This window comes from Polypterus senegalus, chromosome 17 (genome assembly GCF_016835505.1).
Source record: "Polypterus senegalus isolate Bchr_013 chromosome 17, ASM1683550v1, whole genome shotgun sequence".
NCBI classification, from domain to species: Eukaryota; Metazoa; Chordata; class Cladistia; order Polypteriformes; family Polypteridae; genus Polypterus; species Polypterus senegalus.
The window spans coordinates 96,551,284-96,578,694 of record NC_053170.1 but is presented as its reverse complement, the minus strand read 5'-3'; the positions used below and the strand labels follow the sequence as shown (position 1 = coordinate 96,578,694).

Here is a 27,411-nt window from a genome sequence, read left to right as displayed (position 1 = left end):
TACATTATTATTCTAATTAGCAGTAGTAGTTGTATCTTATATGATTATTATCATTAGTAGTAGTTGTATTTCTTGATTGTTAGTAGTAGTAGATGTATTTTATACATAATGATTATTAGCAGTAGTAGGTAGTTGTATGTATTTTATATGATGATGAATAGTAGTAGTAGTATTAAAATGGTTGTTGTCACAAGTGATACTGTTTGCTATATGAAGTAAAAAAGATACTACTATTACTAATCTGGCCTTCATTTATAAGGAAACAAATCAGCTTATTATCACCATTAAATACCATCCATCCATACATTATCCAACCCGCTATATCCTAACCACAGGGTCACAGGGGTCTGCTGGAGCAAATCCCAGCCAACACAGGGTGCATGGCAGGGAACAAACACCGGGCAGGGTGCCAGCCCACCTCAGGGCACACACACCAAGCACACACTAGGGATAATTTCGAATCGCCAATGCACCTAACCTGCCTGTCTTTGGACTGTGGGAGGAAACCCACGCAGACACGGGGAGAACATGCAAACTCCACGCAGGGAGGACCCGGGAAGCGTACCTGGGCCTCCTAACTGTGAGGCAGCAGTGCTACCCACTGCGCCACCGTGCCACCCTCATTAAATACCATTAAAGTCCAAATCTATGGATTGCCCACCAGGTTGCAGCAATTCAACTCTCTCCACCCCCCCACCCCCCAAAACCCTTTTACAGTTGCATCAGCTGGGTGAGGGTTTTCAAAACCTGAGCTCATCACAACATACTTGATGCCACCCTTGGCACTAGAACATACTAGAACGTAGGAGCAGCTTGGCTGTCATCGGTGTCCACTCGGACCCCCCACTTTTTTTTTTTTTTGGACAGTAAAACGTTGTAGGTAAGTTTGTGATGTGTATTTATTGTTCAAATTAAAGCTGTTATGAGAGGTACTGATGTAGTTGATGCAGATTGGAGCGTTTGGGGGTGCCAGGGCCCTCAAGAAGAAGGTTCTGCTTTGGGCCACAGTTTGTGCTGCTCACTTAGTCAACAATCCCAACAGTGGCTTCTGATGTTGCTTCTTTATCTAAGCCGCTGAAGACCACCACCACACCCCCCATCCCCCCCCCACTGCATTTCCAGTATGTGGACGCCCACTCTTATCAAAGGCACGTTCTTGCAGGCAGAGGCGTCAATATTTAAACATTTCATCATCGTGGCTCTTGGCAAACACTGGGCAGAATAAAGTGCAAGTCCTCACAACAGAAAGCCCCCCAGCGTGGACTTTTAGTTTTTTGTGGTTTCGAGGGCAGCACACGCAGAGGAATCGCCCCACACTTCTGTGAAAAGGATTGAATTTACGAGATGCTCCATTCAGAAGGCGCAGCTGTGTTTTTTGTCATTTTTGTTCATCTACTTGCAGCAGAAAATTCCTGTCCTGGTAAGTACAGTATGACCACTCAGCTTAAATATTAATAATATTAATGATTAATTACATTTATATAGCCCTTTTCTCGCTACTTGAAGTGCTTTACATAGACAGAGTGGAACCACTTCAACCAGCACTAATGTGTGGCACCCACCTGGATGATGCGATGGCAGCCATTATTGCACCAGTACGCTCACCGCGCATTAGCTGTTAGCTGGTGAGAGAGACAGCGGCGTGCCAGTTAGAGACAAGGGATGATGGGGGTCAGAATGACTAGGCTGGGGTGGGCAATATAGCCTGGACAACAGGGTCCACCCTGGTCTTTTTCAAAAGATGCCCAGAATCTTTTATGACCACAGATAGTCCGGACCCCCCTCAAATCACCCACACAGCGCTGTGGACAAGGGAAGTAAGCGAGCAGATCAGTTACACCTTCCTTGTCTTCTAATTTTAAAAATCGGGATCACTTCTTGTATACGGACAGGTAAGCGGAGACAAACTGTATGTGGTTCCTTTATATGGCGATCGTTTTCTTTCATTCATCCCAACCCACAACCGGACGAAGGCTCCATTACAGGGGACATCAATGGGTTACTAGGTGTTTAACTAAAGCCATAAAAGTGTGTTAACTTACGGGATATTAAAGTAATTCCTCCTAAATCCAAATAAACTGACACAGACAGGACTACAGCCTTCATTACATGCGCGTAAGTAAATGTGAGTGTTGTCACACGTGTGCATTGGAGGATCACCTTCCAGTACCCCACTAGGACAAGAGGGGGCGCTGTAGATAACAGGCTTGTCTCCTTTTCAAGGCCAGATTAAGACCTTTAAAGGCCCTAAACACTTAAAAGATTTTTGGGGGCCCCCATATCTATCTAATTCATATATAAATATTTTTTTTGTGTTCCTAAAATTATTATTTATCATTAGCCTCTATTATTTTTTATTATTGTGTCTATATGAATATCATTTTTTCATTTAATATGGGTGCCCCTTCTTGTGGAACCTGGTTCAGCTGTAATATTTGCAGTTTTGCACCGTGTGGTCCATTGTAAATCTGGCAATGGAGAATTTCCATGGTGCCCCCCTGTCCCAACAACCAATTTATCTTAATGGTTATCCCGTCCCTGCACCTTTAGTTTCTGCGCAGAGAAGACGTCCAATGAGGGCGATTGAGGCCGAGAAGCCCCGCCCCTTCCAGCTCAGACAGTATAAAAGCAGATGTTCCCCAAAAGGCCTGTGTTGCTTTATTTGGACCCGAGTGGAGCCCAAAAAAAGCCTGACCCCGATTTATTTTCAAGGCATTTGCCTTTATTTCTGTTGCTGCTCCCTCGAGCACCCGCCTCTTTTGTTTTTGAAAATAATTTTAAACGGGGTGGTCCCGTTGGTGGATCCACTTTTCTTTGGGACTCTATCAAATCTGGCTTAGACCACCGTATATACTGTAAATAGACAGAACTTTATTTGACCCCAGGAGGAAATTTGTTTTTTTTTTTTTACAGAAGCTCTTTATAACTTTCTCCTCACAAACAAACGGATAATGAAAGGCACTATATGACATTGACTATAAGGTGCTACACATATGTAAATATAAGAAGTTTTCTCTTACAACTTTATTAAACAAGTAAAAAAATATCTGCAAGGTGTAACAGGCAGGAGTGTTCAGAGACTTGGTTAACTCATTCGAAACATGGAGCATTTAAAAAGTCAATAGAAATGTCACCTCATCAAAGAGTTTCTTATCACAATTTTATTTATTACATATTCGGCCACTAGGGGGGGCTTAGCAGAGTTCCCCAAACCCCAGACAAACAGCAGCCCCGGGATCAAATGAGTATTTTATTATTTATTTATTTTAAAGAAGGATCTTCACACAGGCTTATTCCGACAATACGTTTTGTTCCCTTTTTCACTCTTTTTCTCCTCCACGTCCTCCCGATGTCCTCCACCTCTCCCGACTCCCAACTCCCTGGCTGAGGTGGAGCAGCTGCTTTTATGCCGCCAGGGAAGTGCAGCCAGGATGCACGTCTGGGGTCAGGAAAAAGAAACCATGAAACAAAGAGGAGAGTCCTCTCCTGGCAACTCAACATAGCTGGCCTCCCAAACTACAGTTCCCATAAACCCTTGCAGGAGCCCCAACTGGAGGAACGCCAGAGGAGCACTGGCACACTTAGCATATGCCAGGACACCCATTAACCCAGAACAGCAGCCTCCTGGCCGGGTAAGGTAAGACCCTTGTACACCAGCAGAGGGAGCCAGCCTACCCTACTTTGTAACGGTGATAATCAACTGTAATTACATGTACTAGTAACATATATAAAATGTGTGTTTTTCTTTTTTAATACCATTTTACAATATCATATGTTTTTTATAGACAGTGTAACCACCAGGTGGCACAACTGAGCACCAAACCACGTACACCATAATAGCCAACACCATTCAAGGATCAGACACAATACCCAATACAGCTTAAGTTCTTCCTCCTTCCTTCCTCCCTCCAAGAGTGTCACCCGCTGCCTCCTAACTGTGGGTCCCCAATGTGACGTGACAGGCTCCTTTTCAAGCCAGTCCTGGGAACGCTTCCAGTGCCATAGCATCTCTTCTTGGAAGCACTTCCGGGTCATATGGAAAGCAGGGAGGTCCATCACCGACAGCATCCTCTTACCGGTAACCAGGGACCCAGACGGGGTTGCACTTCCAGACTCCAGCATCCCTGTGGGTGTCCAAATGGGACACAACAAGAGGACCACTGCCGTATGTTGGCTGTTGCTCCCGGCTTCGTTGGTCCAAACAATTCTGTTATTCCGGCTGTTTCCTTGTCCAGCCGGCCAGCTCATCAGTTCTTCCATTCTGGTCTCCTGTCCTGGGAAGAAATTCCCATCTATCCCAGCCTGCACTTCTTCTCGAGCACTTAGAAGAGCGAGTGGTGAGCAGATTTCTGTGCTGTTATTGGATGTGGAGGGTCTTTGGCTGATTGGAGTTCAAATTTATTAAAGTTAAGATGTGTAAGTCAGCCTCGCTCACGTGCTGGAGCTCCAGTTGTATAAATAATGGCAACTGTTAGACTAAAGTAAGTCTGGGAAGTGCCTAATATAGCGCCTTTACATAGCGGACACCATTCCAGATACGGCACATACATTTCTGTATTTCTGCATTGTGAATTTGAACTTTTAGAGTGATTTAAATCAGGGTCACACTGGTGTTCAATTTTCAGCTCCGACCCTTGCGACTTTATTTCACATTTTTTTACCCTAATGAGCTGCCGCATCATTGCTTTGTTATTCCTACAATATGGACAGGGACCGGTTGTGGGCGCCATGCTGAACTGTACACGCAGTGCATGGTGCACGTTGGTTATTTCGATGTTCTCCAGTGTTGTCCCATAGTGAACGTCCCCACAAGCGGTTTAGCAATTAGCAATACAGTTGATTAAATAAAAATGTGGTCAGTAGGAGGCAAAATAACTCGGGGCGGCCATAAAGCGAATTGACGTGATGGATTGGACCACCAGCCCAGGACTCCTCCTTGTTTCCAGCTTTTTCTTCTTGTATCTTAATGCGCTTTTTTTTATTCTATCTTTTTGCAGAACTGAAATTATTGGGTCTCAATGATAAGGACAAAGTTGCCATCTTGCAAGGCTGTCCCGGTCATCCTGGAGTCCAAGGCAGTAAAGGAGAGCCAGGTGCCCCCGGGATGCCAGGTATGGCAGCTCAGTGACCCTTCAGGGTGGTCCAGTGATCAGCACTGCTGTTTGACAGTTCGGGGGGGGAGGGGTGGTTCATGTTCTGCCTGGTCTCTTTGTGTGGGTGTGAGAAGTGTGCTTGTTCTCCCCGTGTCCTTTTGTGTTTCAATTAAATTGCTCCTTTTATGAGTACATTTGGCGGTGTGCATCCCAACTGTTGTGGTTCACGAAGGTTTATATAATTGTTTTCTTTATGTTTTTGTTCTGCCATCATGCTGTTCTGCTTTCGCCATGTGTGCCACTGTAATAGGTTTTGTTGCCATGATGAGTGGCATGTTTGCCAAGGAAAGAGATCCGGAAGTCACCAGAGTCCTGTGATGCCACCAGCTGAAGGGTTTATAAGTCGACATTCTATCGACCGCTCCAGCTTTGATGAATCAGACTACCAAAGCACAAGCCAATAGTTATGTCTGTCAGCCATTGGTACTGAGAAATCCCACCACAAGCAGCTTCTGCAACTTTAATAGCTAAAAGAAATAGAAAGAGAGAGAGAGTGGGGTCAGGAGCACACGCTGGTACAGCGCATTGCCGCAACCACCACATGACAGACCACCTCAGGATGTCTGAGATTAGGACCCGAGTGCAGCTGTGCGACGGGTGACTGACACCTGGGCACCACACGAGTTCAGATGGAACAGTGTGAGGTTTATTATGGTGGCTGGAGTGCCAACAGACCCCCAAGTTTTCCCTGCAAGTTGGAGGACCTCCTTGTAGGTTAACATCAGGATGGAGCAATTGCAGGTCATGGGTCTCGTTCAGGGGCCCAATGGAGTAGAGCCTTTCCTGGCATTTATGGGATTTGAACAGGCAACCTTCCGATTAGCAGTGCCGATCCCTCACCTCAGAGTCACCACTCTGCCCAAGAAATAGATGGAAAATATAGAAAAATGCTTCTAAATCTCTCTCTATGTAAAACGACAAAACGTCTGGCCTCTGTCCCTGAGAGTAACGTCATGTGGTGTCCACAAGAGGGCGGAAAGTCTGATCGAACAAAGGCAGCACAAACCATCAAGGAGGACAAATATAAGGCACTGAATATCCAGTGATCAAAGGTAACAAGACCCCCAAAGACTGAGGGATGTAAGAATGTCTGGGGATCAAAGGTCACAAGACCCCCAAAGACTGAGGGACGTAAGAATGTCCGGGGATCAAAGGTAACAAGACCCCTAAAGACTGAGGGATGTAAGAATGTCCAGGGATCAAAGGTCACAAGACCCCCAAAGACTGAGGGATGTAAGGGGTAGAATGTACGGTGAACAAAGGCAACAAGGCCCCCATAGAAAGGGGGACGTGCGTTCCAGCATATTGGAGGGTCCTAAATTCACGACATGATTGAGACAGATGGGTTTACCGTTGTACCATTCTGGTAATTTTGCTGTGCTATACTTTATGGTTTTATTTTCAATAATTAATCCAACAAACATGGAAACCTTCAAGTCACAAGCGTCGATTGACTTGTTTTCTTCATCTGCAAAGGTTGTCAAGTAAAACTCCAACTAAAGACACACTTACAGATGACCCATAAACGCTGACTGCTGGGTAGCGGCTCTTGACGGTGTAAATGCGTCCTTGAGACACGCCAACAGAAATGGGCAGGTGAGGTCCATTCTGGCACAACGTTGGGGGTATAAATCAAATGGTAGCAGATCGCTGAGACGTGCTGCCAGGCTGGTGCCAATATGGGATGGCACTTTAGTCCATAGGGGAGGTCAACGTTCAAGCGTCAATAGATTTTGAAATTGCAGAACCGCAGCGGCATGATGTTGGTGCCGTTTCAGGATGTGATATTTCAGCCAGGGGTTCCTCTCCTGACTGGTGTTCACATCCTTGTGTTCATCGCTGAACTTTTTTGTTTTTGTGAATGTTACCTTTTGTTAACTGTCTGTTGTATTTTCTTGGCCTGTGTTACGTTCCATGTGATTTGTGGGCGGTCCCACCTGTCAATCACCGTCTATACCCACCCGGAGGGTCTCCCACAGTTCCTGGTGGTTCATTTCAAATGCGCTGGGAATGTGGCTGAGTGCCTGTGTTTTGCTCTGCCTGTGCGGCTTACTGGATTTTTCACTTCCAGTCTGGATTCTGTATTGGGGCTGGCTTCTTACATTTTGTGTTTGGAAACTCCTTTTTTGCCTCTTGTGCTCCATGGAGCTTCTTTTATTTGAGAAAAGAAGTCTTTTTAATTCATAGGCATCCTGCGTTTGCCCTTGTTCTAGCCTGGGTTTGGCAGTATGTCCCCCTCTAGTGGACATTGTGGGAAGTGTTGGAGCTAGTTGGAGCGCAGGACAGCTAACGAAACGTGCTTTCACTTCGAACAGACGTGGAAAGGATCCTGTTGGATAACTAGAACAGATTAAGAATGTACTCATTTTTAGGGAAAACTAGGGGGCTGACTGTGCTACACACCAGCCACTTCGTGTCTCTGCCGCTCGCATTGTGAAGAGGGGGGCTGAACACACCCCAAGGAGACGCAGTCGCCCCTCCGAAACCCCCTCTTAAACGGTGATACAATGGGAAACAAATACAGTTTTTTGGTTTTTTTTTTTTACCTCCTCTTTGCTCGATCAGCTGCTGCGGTGCCGCATAATCTGCATCTCGTACGGCGCACTTCTGTCATATCACCTAGGCTATATCCATATATTCGATCGATTTTCGCTTTTACCTTTTCGTCAATATCACATTGAATTTTGCTTCCGTGTTTGGACTTCCATCGTGACAACGCAACATATAACTGCCCGCGAGTGAATTTCGTTTCTTTCGCTCTCTACACGAACTGTGTCTGACAGTAGCAATCACACAAATGAGAGATAATTGAACTGTGTGCGTGGTTATGTGGGCAGAACTTTTCCAAATCTCTTTGCTTAAGCTCTTGTCTCGCGGGGCTTGACATTTTCTCTCGCGGGATTTCGTTTTCACCAAAACAACACATCTTTTAATTCTCGATGATACGCCTCTTTGTTGGGAAGAAACACTGATGGCAACACGAATTAGACGATCTACAAGTCTCCAACTTTAAATCTGAACAATATATTCGCTCTATTTTCGCCGTTCCGTTATTTCACTGAGTAATAATTTCCGTTTGTTTGCGCTAATGTGATCTTTACTATCAGTTTTTTGAGACTTTCAAATTTTCCTACTTCCATTATCTCTAACCTGCTCTGCATGTTTATCACGCCAACATTTTTTAATTCTTTACGACGTTCTACTTTGTCATCGACTATTTGTCTTTTATTTCCGTGGTTAAATCTCTTGGCACAAAGACTCGTCTCACGGGACGTGAAAGTGTCTCTCTGCGAAAGTCGCGTCTCGTCTCGAACCTTCCAAGATTAGATTTTTTTAATAGTAGAAAGATAAGTATTCTGTTTCAAGTGCTTCTTACCTTTTACTGGTTGCGGACATCCATGCCACTGATGGGGTGACTGAAGCAATGACAAAAAAATAAACAGCAGGCAGACGTTTCCCTTTTCTTTTGTATTAAATTCTTTTTTTTTTTTCTTCCTTTCAGGTGTAAAAGGAGATCAAGGACCAATTGGAAAGGCTGGACCTCAAGGTGACGGAGTTTAGTTTATTTTTCTGTTTTGTGTTCGGCAAACCCTGTGTGTGCGTAAAAAGTCGAGGTGTCATTTTGGAAATTTTTCCTCCTCATTTGTCACATGGGGTTTTTTTTGTGATATTAGATAGAAAATAGTGGACGTTGTGAACGAGTGACAAAGGGGAATGAGTCTCAAAGTCAGGCAAAAAAAAAAAAAAAAATTAAAGCAAATAAACAGACTCACGTTTACGCTACAAAATAAAGGACAGGCAGTCGCCCGAGTATTCACCCCCTTGGGACTCCGAAGTCCATGGGTCTGGCTTTTCTAAAGGCTCTGAACCCTTGGCTGCTCAGGTCCAAAATGGGACACCTCTTTCCAGGGATGTCTGACTTTTTATACTGTCTTGACTGGAAGGGGCGGAGCTACTCTGTCTCCATTGTCCTCATTGGCTGAATACCGTTAGTGACGGCGCTCCCTCTTGTCCCGGAGTGGCATAACATACGTCAAGTGATACCTGGAAGGCGATCCTCCCATGGCCATGGTTGGCACTAAGATGTAAGCTAACAGAAAACTCGCCCAACAATGAAGCTAAAGTTGACAAAGGGCAAGTTACGGAAGGAGGTTAGAAAAAAATGGAGGACAAAATTAGCAAATGGAATTCAAACTCCAAAAGAATGAAACAAAACTCCAGGCAGTTGCAAGAAAGCAAATCCTTAAGTGAATCACAATCCCGCTTCTCTGTCACATGACTACTGCACAACAAGCGTTGCTACGCGACAGACCTGAGTAGGAGGAGCCTGGTTGTCAGAAGAAGGGCTGGGCGTGAATTGCTGCCAGATTCCTGGAGTTCCTGTGTGGTTCTTTATGAGAGTCTCTTCCATCCTTTTTTTCTTTTTTTCAGGTGCTAAAGGAGAGCCAGGAGTTGCAGGACCCCAAGGACTTAACGGTTTGTATATTTGGGGTGGACGCCAGGGGGCGCTCCGCCTCTCCAAACACCAGCAGGCTCAGACACAAAAGTTTAAAAGAGTCTTCTATTGTGGGAAATGTCTTCTGACAAGCGTTTCCCACCACCCCAGCCACAAGTACAATAAAGCACTGTTATAGCACAGCTCTTTTCTTCCTTCTCTCACTGGTCACTGCCTCCTCCACTCCTCCTCACAAGCGTTGCCCACCTTCCTCCCGACTCTGACTCGTCCGTGTGAGGCAAGCAGTGCTTCAGGGTGACTTCTGGGTGAGGTTGGAGCCCAATGGTGTAGGGACCCCACCAAAAATCCCACAGTTCCTTCTGGTGGCCCTCATGGGAACCCAGCAAGGCTACAACAGTGTTGTGTGAGTTCACACGTCCCAAGAACTCGCTCAAAGTTTAGTTCACACAGAGTAAAATGAATACATTCACGTTCAGAGTTCACCATTTCAATTTTGAACTATAGTTCATTTTGTATTTTTTAAGGAGTGAGAAAAAATGACCTACGAGTTTACTTTTTTCAGTTTTGCAGGCCTTATATTGTTCTTGAATAAAATACAATAATTATGAAGACTTTGTTTTATTTACACACGTGGACAAAATTGTTGGTACCCTTCAGTCAATGAAAGAAAAACTCAAAATGGTCACAGAAATAACTTTAATCTGACAAAAGTAATAATAAATAAAAATTCTATGAAATTTAACCAATGAAAGTCAGACATTGATTTTCAACCATGCTTCAACAGAATTAATAAAAAATAAACTCATGAAACAGGCCTGGACAAAAATGATGGTACCCCTAGAAAAGACTGAAAATAATGTGACCAAAGGGACATGTTAATCCAAGGTGTGTCTACAATCTTGTAATCAGTCAGTGGACCTATATATAGGGCTCCAGGTAGTCACTGTGTTGTTTGGTGACATGGTGTGTACCACACTCAACATGGACCAGAGGAAGCGAAGGAAAGAGTTGTCTCAGGAGATTAGAAAGAAAATTATAGACAAGCATGTCAAAGGTAAAGGCTATAAGACCATCTCGAAGCAGCTTGATGTTCCTGTGACTACAGTTGCACATATTATTCAGAAATTTAAGATCCATGGGACTGTAGCCAACCTCCCTGGACGTGGCCGCAGGAGGAAAATTGATGACAAATCAAAGAGACGGATGATACGAATGGTAACAAAAGAGCCCAGAAAAACTTCGATCCAAGGTGAACTTCAAGCTCAAGGAACATCAGTGTCAGATCGCACCATCCGTCGTTGTTTGAGCCAAAGTGGACTTCATGGGAGACGACCAAGGAGGACACCATTGTTGAAAACAAATCATAAAAAAGCCAGACTGGAATTTGCCAAACTACATGTGGACAAGCCACAAAGATTCTGGGAGAATGTCCTATGGACAGATGAGACAAAAATTGAACTTTTTGCCAAGGCACATCAGCTCTATGTTCACAGACGGAAAAATGAAGCATATCAAGAAAAGAACACTGTCCCTTCTGTGAAACATGGAGGAGGCTCTGTTATGTTCTGGGGCTGCTTTGCTGCATCTGGCACAGGGTGTCTTGAATCTGTGCAGGGTACAATGAAATCTCAAGACTATCAAGGGATTCTAGAGAGAAATGTGCTGGCCAGTGTCAGAAAGCTTGGTCTCAGTCACAGGTCATGGGTCTTGCAACAGGACAATGACCCAAAACACACAGCTAAAAACACCCAAGAATGGCTAAGAGGAAAACATTGGACTATTCTAAAGTGGCCTTCTATGAGCCCTGACCTCAATCCTATTGAGCATCTTTGGAAAGAGCTGAAACATGCCGTCTGGAAAAGGCACCCTTCAAACCTGAGACAACTGGAGCAGTTTGCTCATGAGGAGTGGGCCAAAATACCTGCTGAGAAGTGCAGACGTCTCATTGACAGTTACAGGAATCGTTTGATTGCAGTGATTGCCTCAAAAGGTTGTGCAACAAAATATTAAGTTAGGGGTACCATCATGTTTGTCCAGGCCTGTTTCATGAGTTTATTTTTTTAAATAATTCTGTTGAAGCATGGTTGAAAATCAATGTCTGACTTTCATTGGTTAAATTTCATAGAATTTTTATTTATTATTACTTTTGTCAGATTAAAGTTATTTCTGTGACCATTTTGAGTTTTTCTTTCATTGACTGAAGGGTACCAACAGTTTTGTCCACGTGTGTAATTACACATTATTGAGTTAGGGCAGCGCGGTGGCGCAGTGGGTAGACCCAGGTTCGCTTCCCAGGTTCTCCCCGTGTCTGCATGGGTTTCCTGACAGGAAGTGAAGCGTTGTGGTTGAGGACTGCGCACCCTCACTAGCGCCGATACCAACAATTCATTTGCGCGAGGCTCTGCGTCATCGTCGGACACCCATGACAGTTCGTGACACTGTGTAATAGAAAAAAAATTCGTTTTTCCAAAAAAGGATGGCTATGTGATTAACGCAAGGTGCCCACCCCTAGGCTGCAAAAGACCCCCAGGACTCAAAAATCCACCAGATTGGTGATGGGATGCCATCCGTCAAGCACAGCCATACACGATCAGCACTACTGCCACCCTCTGTTGTCCCCGACGTGACAGTGAATGACTGTCTGCTGCCACCTGGCGGGTTTTGATAGGAGGAGGAGGACGGTGAGGGCTCTAGGGTGACATTACAGGGGCACTACAGAATTTAGAATTTGCAGAATTGATCAGATTCTGTTTTTTATTTCTGGTCATTTTTTATTTTCTCTTCTTTGAAAATAGCAACAAAATGAAAAATTGTTCACAAGAAAAAAAAAAAAATCCATTTATTTTTAATTTTTTTTCATAAACAGGAGAAAAGGGTGATTCAGGTGGTCCGCCGCTAACAGGCGAGTTTGTTAACAACTGTCGTGTGTGGCCGGTGTCGTCGGCGGGTTGCACATTCTCCTTCATTGCAGAAGGACAAAAACTGAACAGGTGTTAGAAATCAAAGGACCACCTGACTCGGCGGGCCAATAGGATCTAACCGGGGAGGGGCTGACCGTACAAAAAGGGGGGCGGTGCAGTGGCCGGGAGGAGGGAAGAAAAAAAAAAAAGTTCAAGGAACGGCACCAGAGGAAGAGTGTCAAATTGTAGGGAAAACTACGAGCACTTCAGGAGGAATCGGCCAAACCCGGGCTCATACCTGGACGGCAAATAAAACGTGAAGCGCAGATGTCCTTTAGGTTTATGTGGGAGAAGGCCTGACAAATCTGTATCGAGGTATGGCAATTCCCAATTACAGTTCCCATGCAGCCCTGCAGGTGTGCACATGGAAGTCCTACCTGAAGGAAGCTTGTCATCCACATGGCCCTTCCTTAATATTATCCTGATTGGGAAAGGGAACAGCCACCATTCTAGCTGGGGGCGCCCATCCATCCATCCATGGGAATCATTCATTATTTGAAGTTGGGGTAACCGCCAATCCATGTCTTCTATTACAACGGATACAAAATTGCACACAATGCTCTGAACATTGTCTCAAAGTGAGTTTTTTCCCCTGATAACTGAAAGTTGATTTTTTTTCCCATGAAAACAATACTTCATGTGTGAAATACTGAGGAAGTAAATCAATTTATGAAACATGGAGAAGGTATGAAAAGGATTAGGAGCAGATTATGATGCTGGATTTTATTGGACAATTTCATCTTTCAGTTGCTGTTAACGTTTTGTAATTTCTGATTAGGCACACATGAGGACTCCGTAAGTCCAGGTTGTCTCCTCTATTTGAGCTGACTCAGCCTTTTGTGTGCTTGTGATGCAGGGGCGCAGGACTGCAAGCAGCTGCTGGACCTCGGGAACACGCTGAGCGGCTGGTACACCGTGTACCCACGGAACGGGAAGCCCCTTAGTGTCTTCTGTGACATGGACACCGATGGCGGAGGCTGGATCGTAAGTTGGGGTCCCAGAAACCACTTTCATTTTCATCCCCCCACTCCGAACCTATAAAGAATAGGAAATTGTTATTCACACTAATGACTTGGACTTGTGAGATGATCCAAAACAGCAAAGTTTAAGGTGTGATCTGTTGTGGAATCCATTGAAGAAGGTAACAGTGGTTACCCAAACCTCATTGCTGGTTATGAAGGGCCCCCTATAAAATGTAGATCCACCACTGCTGGGATAACGGGTGTGGACCACCCTAACTGGGGTATACCTCTGTGTATAGTGTCCTGGGATTCTCCTCTCATCTTAGTTGGGGGCACATACACCATCTCGAGTAGTTGTCCTCTTTATTAGTCTAAGGGCGTTCACAAAGGAGCTGGCATACTGGGATCACCCATTTTATGTTTTGTATTGAAGGTGTTTCAGAGACGAATGGATGGCTCGGTGGACTTCTTCCGTAGCTGGATCGAATATAAAAGGGGCTTCGGCAACAGGCTTTCTGAGTTCTGGCTGGGCAATGACAACCTCCACACCTTGACCTCCACAGGTAGGCTTCATGCAAACGTCTACTGTCACACCTTCCAAGTCTGTGGCAGGTCTCGCCCTCAATTATAGACACGAGCGCCTTAACCCTTAGTGCTCAACTGGTGTGCTCAAGTCCCCTGGCACCAGGACTGCTGGTGGGCCCCCCGACCAAACTGTCTTCAGTGGGCAGGCAGGCCATCCAGTGTCTCTCTCTCTAGCTCTATATATATATATATATATATATATATATAGTGACAGATAGGGGGCGACGTCGTCCCCTAGAACCCTCAGCTAAGACATCAGATTAAAGTCCAATAATTATTTTTATTACAATAATAAAGTGCACAAAGCACCCTCCGCTCCATTATACTCATTTAAATCAATACACAAATCAATAATCACTACAATAACAAATCCTTCTCTCCCAGACGCGTTGTCACCCTGCCACCCGACTCAGCTCGCCCGTCTGGGATCTCTCACAGTCCTTTATATTCCTGGACCCAGAAGTGCTTCTGATCCCTCAGTCCATGTGATTATCCAGCACTTCCGGGTCAGGTGAAAACTCTTCTTCTTCATCCAGGAAGTACATCATTTCTATTGCTCCCATGACTGGGATGTACGTCCGGGTTATAGGGAAAGTAGCAGTCCCTGCTCCTCCCTGCAGTGTCCCCTGGAGGCCCCCATGGTATCCAGCAGGGCTGTGATGTAAACCTCCACTGTCCATGATGCCCTGCTGGGACTCGGGGCACCTCTATGTTGCAAGAAGGGCTCCGCCTGGGGGTATTGGTCGGGATTAACGGCCAGCCATATCCTACTATATAAACTGCTCAAAAAAATTAAAGGAACACTATGAAAACAAATCAGATCTCGATGGGGAAAAATCCTGCTGGATATCTATACTGATATAGACTGGGTAATGTGCTAGGAATGAAAGGATGCCACATCGTTTGATGGAAATGAAAATTATCAACCTACAGAGGGCTGAATTCAAAGACACCCCGAAAATCAAAGTGAAAAAATGATGTGGCAGTCTTGTCCACTTTGCTGAAATTTCATTGCAGCTACTCAAAATCGTATTCAGTAGTTTGTATGGCCACCACATGCTCCTAATGAGATGAATGATGGTGTCCTGGGGGATCTCCTACCAGATCTGGACCAGGGCATCACTGAGCTCCTGGATAGACTGAGGTGCAACCTGGTGGCATTGGATGGACCAAAACATAATGTCCCAGAGGTGTTCTCTTGGATTTATGTCAGGTGAGTGTGGGGGCCAGTCAAAGGTATCAAATCCTTGATCCTCCAGGAACTGCCTGCATACTCTCGCCACATGAGGCCGGGCATTGACGTGCACCAGGAGGAATTCAGGACCCACTGCACCAGCTTAGGGTCTGACAATGGGTCCAAGGATTTCATCCCAATATCTAATGGCAGTCAAAGTGCCGTTGTCTAGCCTATAGAGGTCTGTGCGTCCACCCATGGATATGCCTCTCCAGACTATCTCTGACCCACCACCAAACCGGTCATGCTGAACGATGTTACAGGCAGCATAACATTCTCCACGGCTTCTCCTGACCCTTTCACGTCTGTCACATGTGCTCAGGATGAACCTGCTCTCATCTGTAAAAAGCACAGGACGCCAGTGGTGGACCTGATAATTCTGGTATTCTATAGCGAATGCCAATCAAGCTCCATGGTGCAGGGCAGTGAGCACAGGGCTCACTAGAGGATGTTGGGCCTTCAGGCCACCCTCATGAAGTCTGTTTCTGATTGTTTTGTCAGAGACGTTCACACCAGTGGCCTGCTGGAGGTCATTTTGTAGGGCTCTGGCAGTGCTCATCCTGTTCCTCCTTGCCCAAAGGAGCAGATACTGGTCCTTCTGATGGGTTATGGACCTTCTATGGCCCTCTCCAGCTCTCCTAGAATAACTGCTTGTCTCCTAGAATCTCCTCCATGCCCTTGAGACTGTGCAGGGAGACACAGCAAACCTTCTGGCAATGACACGTATTGATGTGCCATCCTGGAGAAGTTGGACTACCTGTGCCAGCTCTGTAGGGTCCAGGTATCGCCTCATGCTACCAGTAGTGACACTGACTGTAGCCAAATGCAAAACTAGTGAAGAAACAGTCAGAAAAGATGAGGAGGGAAAAATGTCAGTGGCCTCCACCTGTTAAACCATTCCTGTTTTGGGGGTCATCTCATTGTTGCCCCTCTAGTGCATCTGTTGTTAATTTCATTAACACCACAGCAGCTGAAACTGATTAACAACCCCCTCTGCTACTTAACTGACCAGATTAATAGCCCATAAGTTTCATTGACTTTATGCTATACTCTGATTAAAAAGTGTTCCTTTAATTCTTTTGAGCAGTATATATAACGTGGATTTTTCGCTGCTTCACAGGTTTCTGTGGACAATGGGTCTTTTGACTTCTCTCATCACGCTAAGTATCAGAGTTCTGCTGTGGCATTGATTTATTTGTGTGAATCTGAAAGACACGCAGCGGGCCGAGGGGAGGGGGACGGTGCCCTCCTCACTCACTCGCCAGCCTCAGGGCGTATCTTACCTCCACTTAGCTACCGAATGAGAGAACTACTTAACGGATTTAGATCGGGTGTTTTTCCTAGAATTTTCTTGAACATTCTGGTTGATTTTGCGACCTCTGTATCATAGTTCGCTTGCAGGAGGGATATTTCCGCACTAATCCAAGACAGAGGCTGCAGACTGAGGGGAGGGGAAAGTGGGCGGGGCCCTCCTCACTGTCCTGCTTCTCTACTATGTGGGCGGAGCCATGGAGGACGGCTACTTACTGTATGATAACAGCTCGGTGATTTGTTATACGCGTGAGTCATCATTTAGCTGCTCTGGCTGCATTTCCCAGCTTGATCGAGGATGTCCCCATATGGCAGTTTCTTTGAAATGTTACACACACACACACACACACGGGTCAGAGTTGTCGTAAATATATGCAAGCTCTCGCCTCAGGTTTTCTTTTATAAATCCGGACATTTCGAGCCGCCTCTTGGGCGTACGCAAGCTTTATTAACGAAGCCCCTGGGTCTCGGCGTAGAAATCGTACTTTCAGTTGTTTGCTGGCCGATCGAACGCCTGGCAGACGTGCAGCTTGAGTCGTGCCGCGTGTGTCGTCTACGTGTTCTCTCCACGTCATTGTCACTTGTCCTTTTTTTTGAGGACTACGGTGATAACTTCAATTTTAACCCACCATCGATGGGTAGCACAGCTAGCGTACGTTATACCATTAAACGGTTAAAAACGTTTTATGTATTTGGTAGCTTATTTGTTTGAAGTCCTGGGTGAACAAAATGTGTTGTCTTTTACCAGGACGTTAAGGTTTTTTAAATTGTGTGTTGCTAAAAAGATATTATGCCGCAAAACCCAAACAATACAATTAAAAAAGTTAAAAGGTTCGGTTTACGCCGAACAAGAAAGACCGTAAATGACGCAGCGTTGTCTTTGTCGGTCGAGCCCATTCAATGTTTTTGTTGTAGAGTTTCGGCGACACAACCGATACACAGTGTGCTGGACGGCCAGGGTCTTTACTCGGCTTGGACGCCTTCGTACTGGAGGGACTGGCGGGATGGGGGGAGAGAGAACATACACCGTGCATTACCTCCCCCGGAGCGCTAGATGGCACTACAGCACGTTGGGGCTTCATGGGAGTTGGAGTTCGCCGCAGCCCTGTTAGGTTCCCAGGGTGCTGCGGGGGATTGGCCAGCTGTAATTCATCGGGCTTCGAGACCACGCTAACTGGCCACCAAAAGTACTTCCGGGTACAGGATAAAAGAAGCCCTCTGCCTTCATTCCGGGAGCCTGAGTCGCGAAGAAGAGGGATGAAGCTTGTTGGAGGAAGGAGGAGGCGGAAAGAGAGAGAGAGAGAGAAGATGAAAGACGACAAAGTGCTTATCATTGTGCTTGTTGTAAACGATTGGGAAGACTTTACCACTGCATAGATCTGTTGTTGTGGTGCAGAACTTGCGTTTGTGTCGGGTTTGGGAAGCTGGTGTGCCCAAATCCCCCCCGCCGTCGGCTCGGCTAAAGCGTTGCATCTCCTAACATTCTTGTTCAGCGTAGATGTGACCTTTCAACTTGTTCCCTTCCGCAGATTTACGCGGACACAGCCCTTCCCCCTGGAAAGATACGAAAGCGCAACCCATGTAGCCAAATGGGCTCTCGTCATCCATTTTTTCTTTCTGTCGCTCATCCTTGTTAATTAAAGAGATCCATTCAAAGGTGCTTGCTCTGTTTGGAGAACACGACTGTCACAATTGAACTCTCTGGCCACGCCCCTCATGCAAATTAAGGACCAATTGGCCCATCAGAGGAGTGCCGTTTGCCACTTGGGAGGGTAGTAGGAAGGTGTACTTGAGTGGTGATTTCCTGCAGCCCGCAATACCTAGGAGATCAGTCACGTGACACGCCAACATCACGAAAACGCCTGGTTAGGGCACTCTGCTTAGGGTTAGGATTCTGGGACGGGTCGACCAGACGCATGCGGCCGCTCAAACCCCTAAACCTGTAAAGCCAGGATTCGGAAAACCACCCCACCCATCCCTCACGAACCGCGGGCAAAAAGTTCAAACGGGACCCCACCCAGAGACACCGAATAGGGTTAAAGGACTCGGATAACAGAGGACAAGTCGGCAGGGTCATTAGGTGGGCTTTCAAATGTCATTGGAGTGAAAACCCTGGCAGCCTGTGAGTGTTTCCCGGCCCACGTCCCACCCATTGCAGGCTGTGGTTCGGCCCGTCTCCTTTGCTGCCATGCAGTGGACTAACCCATGTTGGGCTTGGTTTTGTACAATTGGGCGGGACTTTGACTCTGGTTGGGCTGCGAGGTGCCCGTCAAATCTGATGACGCTGCGCGTAGAAGAGAAACCTTTGGTATGGACTGGCATCCCAAAGTGCCACCGGCTGCAGCCGCTAAGTGTCCCTGCTTTAAAATATGTTCAGATCTTACAGGGCTGGTGATTTTTTTTTGTTTCCATATTTCCTTTTTTTTTGATTCCATAGGTTCATTTGAACTCCGAGTAGATTTCCAGGACTTTGACCATGCTGCAACTTTTGCCAAATTCAACGGATTTCAAATCCTTGGCGAGGAGGAAAAGTATCGACTAACTGTGGGTGGCTTTACGGACGGCTCTGCAGGTAGGGCGATGGCTTCCATTTGATCTTATTATTTGGAGTTCTCCTCCTCTCCGTTTTTCACACGTCGCTTTCTCCTTCCACCTCAGGCGACTCCTTCACTGGCCACAACAACCTGCTGTTCTCCACCAAGGACCAGGATAACGACAAGTGCGCCTGCAACTGCTCCGAAGCGTACAAAGGTGGCTGGTGGTACGGAGAATGTCACTCCTGCAATCTGAACGGCCTCTACCTGCGAGGGCAACACGAGAGCTATGCCAACGGAGTCAACTGGCATTCGGGCAAAGGGCATCACTATTCGTACAAAAGCACCGAGATGAAATTTAGGCCGCGGTAAGGTCCATACGCTTTCTAAAAAAAAAAAAGAACCCAACACGTGACATACGGGGGGACTTGAAGTGACTCGAGAAAGATGTCCACTGCCCCCCCACACCTGCTGTTGCTTCTACATGTTCATGGTCCACATGAGAAGACCACTCAATCCTGTCCCTGTGCTTCATTAAGTTTTGTATGCCACCCAATACTTCATATTCTGTTAAATAAACATGGCAGTTGACTTAACCCTTAGAAGTAAATCCGATTTCTTCATGTAAGTAAAGTCGATGACTGTCCCAGTTTTTGGATCATTTTTGTTTTTTCTCACCATACGGTTTTCCTGGCTCACGTGGGGATACATGGCCTGTTGGTGGTCACCGTGGTAAAGCTTTGGCCGTCCCTTGTTGGCGCCCGAGTAGAGCAGCGAGCGGTGGTCTGCTCTTCATGGGCTGAAGGTGTGCCGAGGGTTAAGATCCGCACAATAGGCGGACGGCATTCTACCACGAATGGAGAGAGAAGTTCAAAAACGGTCGGGCGCGTGTTACGCAGACACATTAGAACAGTCGGGCCACCCAGCCCAACAAAGCTCGCCAGTCCTGCCCGCCTAATTCTTCTAACAGAGTCCAGCTGCAGTCAGGACAGTTTAAGGCTTTGGACAGATTCAGCGACTTGAGACATTCTGAGGCCCCTGTCCGCTGTGTCTCTTTTGACTCCACCCACTTTCCACGCCCCCACCAACTGTTAGCGGTACACTTTTCTGCTACTATACTATTATAGTAATGGTGGCAAACTGAACGTCTGTGCAAAAAAATATTTCTGTTATATAAAAAAATCCTGCGACGAGATGAGACTTTTTTCAAGAGATTTTTTCGAGTCCCGCCCTCCTCTCCACCATTTCCGGCTCACGCCCCACACCTGTGGTCCTCTCGCCTCTCATTGGTGTGAATGCTTTTGTCAGACTCGGTTCCTGTGTTCTTAGCGTTTTATGCATTTTAACGTTTTCCTCACTTTAAGTTCCCAATAAAAGAAGACTTATTCTGTCCAAATCTTATTGAAGAATTTCATCCTGAAGGTTTATCAACAGAAATGAGTACACAGGCAATCCTAGCACCGAGAAACGAGGAAGTTAAACAAATTAACACCAAAAACGTCAATCGGTTACACGGCAAATTGGTTAAATGCGTCTCAATAGACTCTGCTGACCCAGTTGGTGGTGATGGTGAGGAAGATGAAAACATCAGCTTACAATATCAGCGTAGAATATCTACTACCGCTAACACGGTAAGGTCTTCCACCGGCCCAATTACTGTAGAAAGAAGGACGTATCCAAGAAAGGTAATGTAGTCCATCTTCACTAATGACATGAGACACCAAAGGAGATCTTGATATGCCATTCGTATTAAAACGTTAACCGTTTCCTGTTAGAATAGTTTTTGCTATGACGATTAAAAAAAATCACAGGGACAAACATTCGAAAAAGTCGGTTTACTTAATAGAGAGAAAGAAACAAAATTCACTCACGGGAAGTTCTACGTTGTGTTGTCACGATGAAACTCCAAACACGGAATCAAAATTCAATGCGATTTTTGCCGAAAATGTAAATTAAAAAATTGTTTTTACTGAAGTTTAACAGTAAAAGTGTAAGTTTAAAAAGTTTTTCAAATTTCAAATTCAAACAGAACAAAATCATATTACGCAACAAATAATTTGAACGTAACATGAAACATTCATTTACTTTCAAATTATTCCGTTTTACTATTTTTTAATAAGGCGAATTACTCGCTGTAATGTAAAATAGCACAAACTGTACATCCGCATCCCCATGCGCGAGTGGCAGAAACGCAAAGAGGCTAGTGCCAGCTGTTGGAATGACAAACACAATGCATTTAATCTTCTGTAAATGTTTGTGGTGTGCCAGCTGTTGGAATGACAAACACAATGCATTTAATCTTCTGTAAATGTTTGTGGTGTGCCAGCTGTTGGAATGACAAACACAATGCATTTAATCTTCTGTAAATGTTTGTGATGTGCCAGCTGTTGGAATGACAAACACGATGCATTTCGTCAGTCAGTCATTCTCCAACCCGCTATATCCTAACTACAGGGTCACAGGGGGTCTGCTGGAGCCAACACAGGGCGCAAGGCAGGAAACAAACCCTGGGCAGGGCGCCAAGCACACAGTAGAGACAATTTAGGATCACCAATGCACCTGACCTGCATGTCTTTGGACTGTGGGAGGAAACCCACACAGACACTGGGAGAACATGCAGACTCCACACAGGGAGGACCCGGGAAGCGAACCCAGATGGGTCACCCTAACTGCGAGGCAGCAGCGCTACCCACTGCGCCACACTACGATGCATTTAATTACTATAACTGTTTGTGATGTGCCATCTGTTGGAGTGACATGCAATGCATGTGTCTCTGTTGTATGTCATTTGGTATCGGATTCGTAAAAGCTATGCACCATCTGTTGGAAAGACAGAAACGCAGCAGACGGATGCACAGATTCTTATCCTTTTATTAAGGTGGCTTACTGATGATTGGCCAGAGTATAAGCCATTTGCAGAGGAGCTCATTTATTTATATATTTTCTATTCCATACACTCCAGAAACAAAATCTTCCAGGTTTCACTTCTGTGAGCATAGAGAAAAATGCAAAAAAAAAAAAAGGTGGGGGGAATGCAAGAACAAACCCAGTTCAATCGGCAAGGAGTAAAAGTAAAAAGGGGTCCGCCACAGCATTGCATGTTGTCCGGGGACCACCGTCAGTTTCCTTTCAAGGGCATAAAATGAAGGAATTTGTGAGCTTTGAGAAAGCAATTCTCCAAGTTATTTATAGTGGCTACCTCAGATTTTTCTTTTCAAGTGTTGAACAAATAAGGTAAATCTGAAAGAAACGACTCACCCTCTGGAGTGTTGGCGTCACACATATAAATACGAGGTGTTGGCCCAAATGCGCAGAGACGCTTCACACTACCAGCGCCAGGATGGGATTTCTGCTGAGCACAGCCGTGTTTTTAGTGGCCTCATATCTGCATGGCTGGACCACCGCCGGGAGCACCTGCCCAGGTAAGAGGCCAACATTGACACCAGTGACCTGTTTAGTGACATTTGAACACAGGGACACCTGCTGCGATTGTGTTGACTTCATGCAAGAGTTGTGGAGAGAAGCCAATGAATGCTTTTAGGTCCGTCCACCGTGAATGAGCCAGTAACTCCCACGCCTTTCTGTCGCCTTCCACCTTCACACCGAGTGTCGTCCTCTTCCTCTCGAGTGAGGCAGGACGGCTCCTTTTAGGTTGGACCCAGGAGTCATTCTAATGTCACGACACAGCATGACGGGTCATGCAGATGCTCCTTTATAGGAGGGAGAACTTTTCCCAGTAGCATCCATGGACCCCACCAGGTCTGAACTACATGTCCCATGGAACCCTGGGGGAGTCCAAACTGGGACTGTACCAGAGTAGCACTGCCATCTTTTGACGTGGAGGATAAATTGTCCCCATAAACCAGTCTCCCCCAGTCCATCTATTATATGACCACCCTGACTGCGGTAGGAACCTACCATCATTCTGGTCAGGCTGAGCCTCCATTTATGCAGTCCATCCATTATGGCCTTGCAGCCGGGTAAGGTGGTGTTGTCCTCATCCCAGACAAGATGTCTGTCCACCCATTATGACATCTACAATAGAGAGATATGAAATACACAAAACAATGGATAGATAGAATGAAAGGCACTATATAATACATAGATAGCTATGAAATGAACTATATATTCAGTACATAGATATGAAAGGCACTATATAATAGATAGATATGAAATATACAATATATTAGGTACAGAGATGGATACATAGATATGAAAGGCACTATATACTATATACATAGATATGAAAGGCAATTGCAATAATCGAGACGAGAAGTGACAAGGCTGTGAACGAGGATAGCAGTGGTGTGGGGCGAATACAATGAATGTTACGCAAGTGGAAATCTGCAGACCGGGGGCTGAAAAGATAAAATACTGTCAAGGGTGGCACCTGTGGGGAAGGGCAGACAGAGGAATTATCAATAACAAAGGAAAAAACGATCAGCTTTGGATAATGTTGATTTTGTACCAATGAGGAGAACCTCAGTGCTGTCACTCGTTATTTAACTGAAGAAAACCAGGATCTGATTTGTGCTGTGCAATAAGTAAGTGAGGAGGGTGGAGAGGAAGCAGGAGGTTTGCTAGTGAGATAGAGCTGGGGGTCATCAGAATAACAGTGGCAGCTAATGTGAGGTTTACGAAAGATACTGCCAAGGGGAAGGAGGTAAAGAATGAAGAGGAGGGGACCCAGGACAGAGCCCACCTGAAGTAACAGCGGTGGGTTGGGATGTGAAAGTTTGAAGCTGAACAAACTGAGTGCGGCCTGAGAGGTAGGATCTGAACCAGTCTAGTGGAGTGTGGGCAATGCCAATCGAAGATAATCTATTAAGGAGTGTGGTGTGACAAATAGTGACAATGGCCGCACTCAGATCAAGGAGGATGAGAATAGGAATTAAACTAGAATCAGCTGCCATAAGGAGCTCGTTAGTCATTTTAACAAGTGCCGTTTCTGTACCGTGGAGGGAGTGAAAACCAGACAGGAACTTTTCATATACATTTTTTTTTTTTGAGATAAATGAGAATGAAGTTGAATAGCCACTATATCTGCTGCATGTTTTTTCAGTAATGGGATTACTGCAGCAGTTTTAAAAGATGAAGGAACAGCACCAGTAGTGAGAGAAGAGTGGATTATAGCAGAGATAAGGGGGACCAGAGAGAGGAGGCAGGCTTTGACCAGAACTGTAGGGAGGGGGTCCAGCTGACAGGTGGATTTTTCTACGGCCACTCCATGTTTAAACCCATCAATCAAATCTTCCTGGACTGAAGCGCCTCTCTGGCTTCATCTCGGCTGGCGTTACAGAATAACAAAGTGGAACCGAGCGAAACACAATGGGCTCAAGTGACGGAGCGCACTGATCCTGTCCTGATGTTTGGATTTTCAGACGTGCAGGTCATTGGACTCACTGAGAAGGACAGGCTGACGGTCCTGCAGGGATGTCCAGGGCACCCCGGGGCCCAAGGCAGCAAAGGGGATTCCGGCGAACCCGGCCAGAAAGGTAAGACAACTCGCTATTCAGTGTCTTTTCATCTTAAGTTTATTTGTTTAACATCTGACGTATGAGCACACCAACAAATTTTATCCAGAAATAAACAATGAAATCAGTCCACAAGCCCAGTTAATTTTTTTCTAAAACATTAGGAAAGCTGCACTTTGTCTTTACTTGACTAAGTATAAGCTGACTACACCTTAATAGGAGGATAAGTGTCTGTGTGTCTGGCTGAGTGTCCGTCTGGTAGGTATGTTTCTGTCATTCCAACAAATGGCGCATCACAAACATCTGCACCAATAAAATGCATTGCAACAAATATTTGTGCTGCACCATCTGTTGGAACAACTGATGCAGGTCTCTGTTATACGCCATTTGGAATGGGATTCATAACAGATGTGTTAATGTGTGTCATGCACCGTCTGTTGGAATGACAATATTCATATATTCAGCTCACAGCAAAATTAATTTTTTTTTACATAATTTCATGTCAATTTTTTTTTGCAAGAACAGGTGCAACTGTTTTTTATTCATTTTTAATTGTTTATTCAACAAAAGAAATATTTATTCAAATATTGATTTACTACATATCTTTTTCTAGATGGGTTGAAATCTCAACAATCAAAGTAGACCTCAGCCTTTGCGTTTGCAGTGCACCTTCTACTGGAGTGTATCGTGTAATGCATGGAGTAGTAAAGTGCATTGCATTTGTTATTCCAACAAATGGCGCATCACAAACATCTTCACCAATAAAATGCATTGTTACAAAGGTTTGTGCTGCGCCATCTGTTGGAACAACTGATGCAGGTCTCTGTTATACGCCATTTGGAATGGGATTCATAACAGATGTGTTAATGTGTGTCATGCACCGTCTGTTGGAATGACAATATTCATATATTCAGCTCATAGCAAAATAAGTGTTTTTTTTTTTTTTACATAATTTCATGTCAATTTTTTTGCAAGAACAGGTGCAGCTGTTTTTATTCATTTTTAATTTTTTTATTCAACAAAAGTGATGTTTATTCAAACATTGATTTAAATCTGTGTATCTAGATTTCAACCCATCTGGAAATATAATAAAAAAAATCAAAGTAGACCTCAGCCTTAGTGTTTGCAGTGCACCTTCTACTGGAGCGTATCGTGTAAGGCATGGAGTAGTAAAGTGCATTGCATTTGTCATTCCCACAGATGGTGCATCACAAACGTTTGCCATAATAAAATGCATCACTACAAATTTTTGCACAAACTGAACAAACGTGTGTTTGATCAGTTAGCGTACGTGTCTGTGTGTCAGATGTGTTTTTGTAAGCATCACCCATTTTTTTTTGTTTTTTACTCCTGTTATGAAGACAGTGCAATAATATTACAATTCTTATTCCACTTTTACAATAATTATTATTACCCCCCCGGTGTATATACCATGCAAATGTTAAAAAAAAATACCAATTACATTAAGTCCAGGCCCTGCCACCCTCAAATCATTAAAAAAGAGAAACTGCCCAGCCAGCTAGCTTGGGGGATTATGGGTTGGCTGAGTTGAAAGCCTGGAGTCAAAGGGGCTGGACGAGTTTAAGAGTCTGTGGAAGTTTTTTAGAAATATGAGTGGGGGTTGACAGGGGGCGGAGTCTACCTGGGCTTAATAAAGCAGGGAGTCGACATACCACATTAGCATTTTTCTTCTAAACCGATCATTCTGAAAACCCGTTGTCCCCTCTTGTCCCAAAATTCTCTAATGACATGTTTATCTCTTGACACAGGACAAAAGGGAGAACCTGGAGAGCACCAGCAGTCAGGTGAGTTTGAACTGCAAATCTTCTTCCCTGTGGTCTGTTGCGTCACTAGCGAGCACTGATGACTTTCATTCAGAAGTTCTGCTGGTAGTCCATCCGGTCCTGTTGTTTCACCATTTTTCATTCCTTTCAATGCCTTCTTACCTTCCTCCCTCCTTATTCTTGGTCCTGTCCCTTCCTCTTGAGCTCCATCCCTGACTACTACCCTTGACTTTCCTTCATTCTACAACTTTTCCAAAGTTCCTTTTCCATCCGTCTCTTCAAGACCACGCCACACCCATCCTCCATCTGCTTTTTAAAAGACTGAAATCCTCCCCGGCTTTGTTTCTCTCTCTATTAACATTATTGCCTCCTGTGGGCTTTGCCGTATTGTTTTGAAATAATGAACCACCTTCTGTTATCTAATTTGGCCTCCTTGGGTTTATTTGGGTTTGAGGGCTGCTCAAGAGTGCCCCCTCAGGTTCACTGTCACATCAGCTGGACCTTTCCATCACATTCCTCTCCACCATCCACGTCCTTCAACATGTCGACTAACCGTCTCATTTTTCTTTGTCGGATGCAGGAGCTCTAAACTGTAAGCAACTCCTGGACATGGGCAACGTCCTGAGTGGATGGTACACCGTGTACACCATTAAAGGGAAGCCCCTGAGTGTCTTCTGTGACATGGACACCGATGGAGGGGGCTGGACAGTAAGTAGAAAGAGAACGTCAAACCAAAGAACCAAAACTTCTCCAGGATCCATGGAGTGTGGTGGCTAAAATCGTCTCTCCATTCTCAACATTTCCCTTTGGTCTCTAAAAGATCTCAGCACCTTCTGTAAAATTCTTAGATTTTGTAGCTTCACAAATGTTCAATTATATGAAATAAAAAAATCGGGAGTGGTCTCCTCTGGACTTTCTCGTATACTCAGATATGAGGATGGATATTTGAGGAGTAAAC

The 27,411-nt window shown here is 45.1% G+C and overlaps 2 protein-coding genes across 2 annotated transcripts in view; both read left to right on the top strand.

The window, feature by feature from the left end:
- Nucleotides 1–1,179: 1,179 nt before the first annotated feature.
- LOC120517359 (ficolin-1-like) lies at nt 1,180–19,791 on the top strand. The gene is made up of 8 exons (XM_039739623.1): nt 1,180–1,420; nt 4,998–5,111; nt 8,656–8,700; nt 9,585–9,629; nt 13,426–13,553; nt 13,965–14,094; nt 19,099–19,233; nt 19,320–19,791. The coding sequence occupies exons 1-8, from the start codon at nt 1,345–1,347 to the stop codon at nt 19,565–19,567; spliced, it is 921 nt and encodes a 306-aa protein (XP_039595557.1). The 5' UTR covers nt 1,180–1,344; the 3' UTR covers nt 19,568–19,791.
- A 2,718-nt stretch (nt 19,792–22,509) lies between these two features.
- LOC120517217 (ficolin-2-like) overlaps nt 22,510–27,411 on the top strand; it is a 6,844-nt gene continuing 1,942 nt past the window's right edge. The window contains exons 1-4 of the mRNA XM_039739385.1: nt 22,510–22,617; nt 24,577–24,690; nt 26,439–26,474; nt 27,034–27,161. Coding sequence (XP_039595319.1) covers nt 22,536–22,617; nt 24,577–24,690; nt 26,439–26,474; nt 27,034–27,161 — 360 coding nt within the window. The 5' untranslated portion in view covers nt 22,510–22,535. The remainder of the gene's footprint in view (nt 22,618–24,576; nt 24,691–26,438; nt 26,475–27,033; nt 27,162–27,411) is intronic.

Excerpts from the sequence above, each read along its gene's own strand:
- LOC120517359 (XM_039739623.1), top strand. The coding sequence starts at position 1,345 with ATGCTCCATTCAGAAGGCGCAGCTGTGTTTTTTGTCATTTTTGTTCAT. Across the intron at positions 8,701-9,584 it reads TGGAAAGGCTGGACCTCAAG|GTGCTAAAGGAGAGCCAGGA; the intron begins GTGACGGAGTTT and ends TCTTTTTTTCAG. Across the intron at positions 19,234-19,319 it reads CTTTACGGACGGCTCTGCAG|GCGACTCCTTCACTGGCCAC; the intron begins GTAGGGCGATGG and ends CTTCCACCTCAG.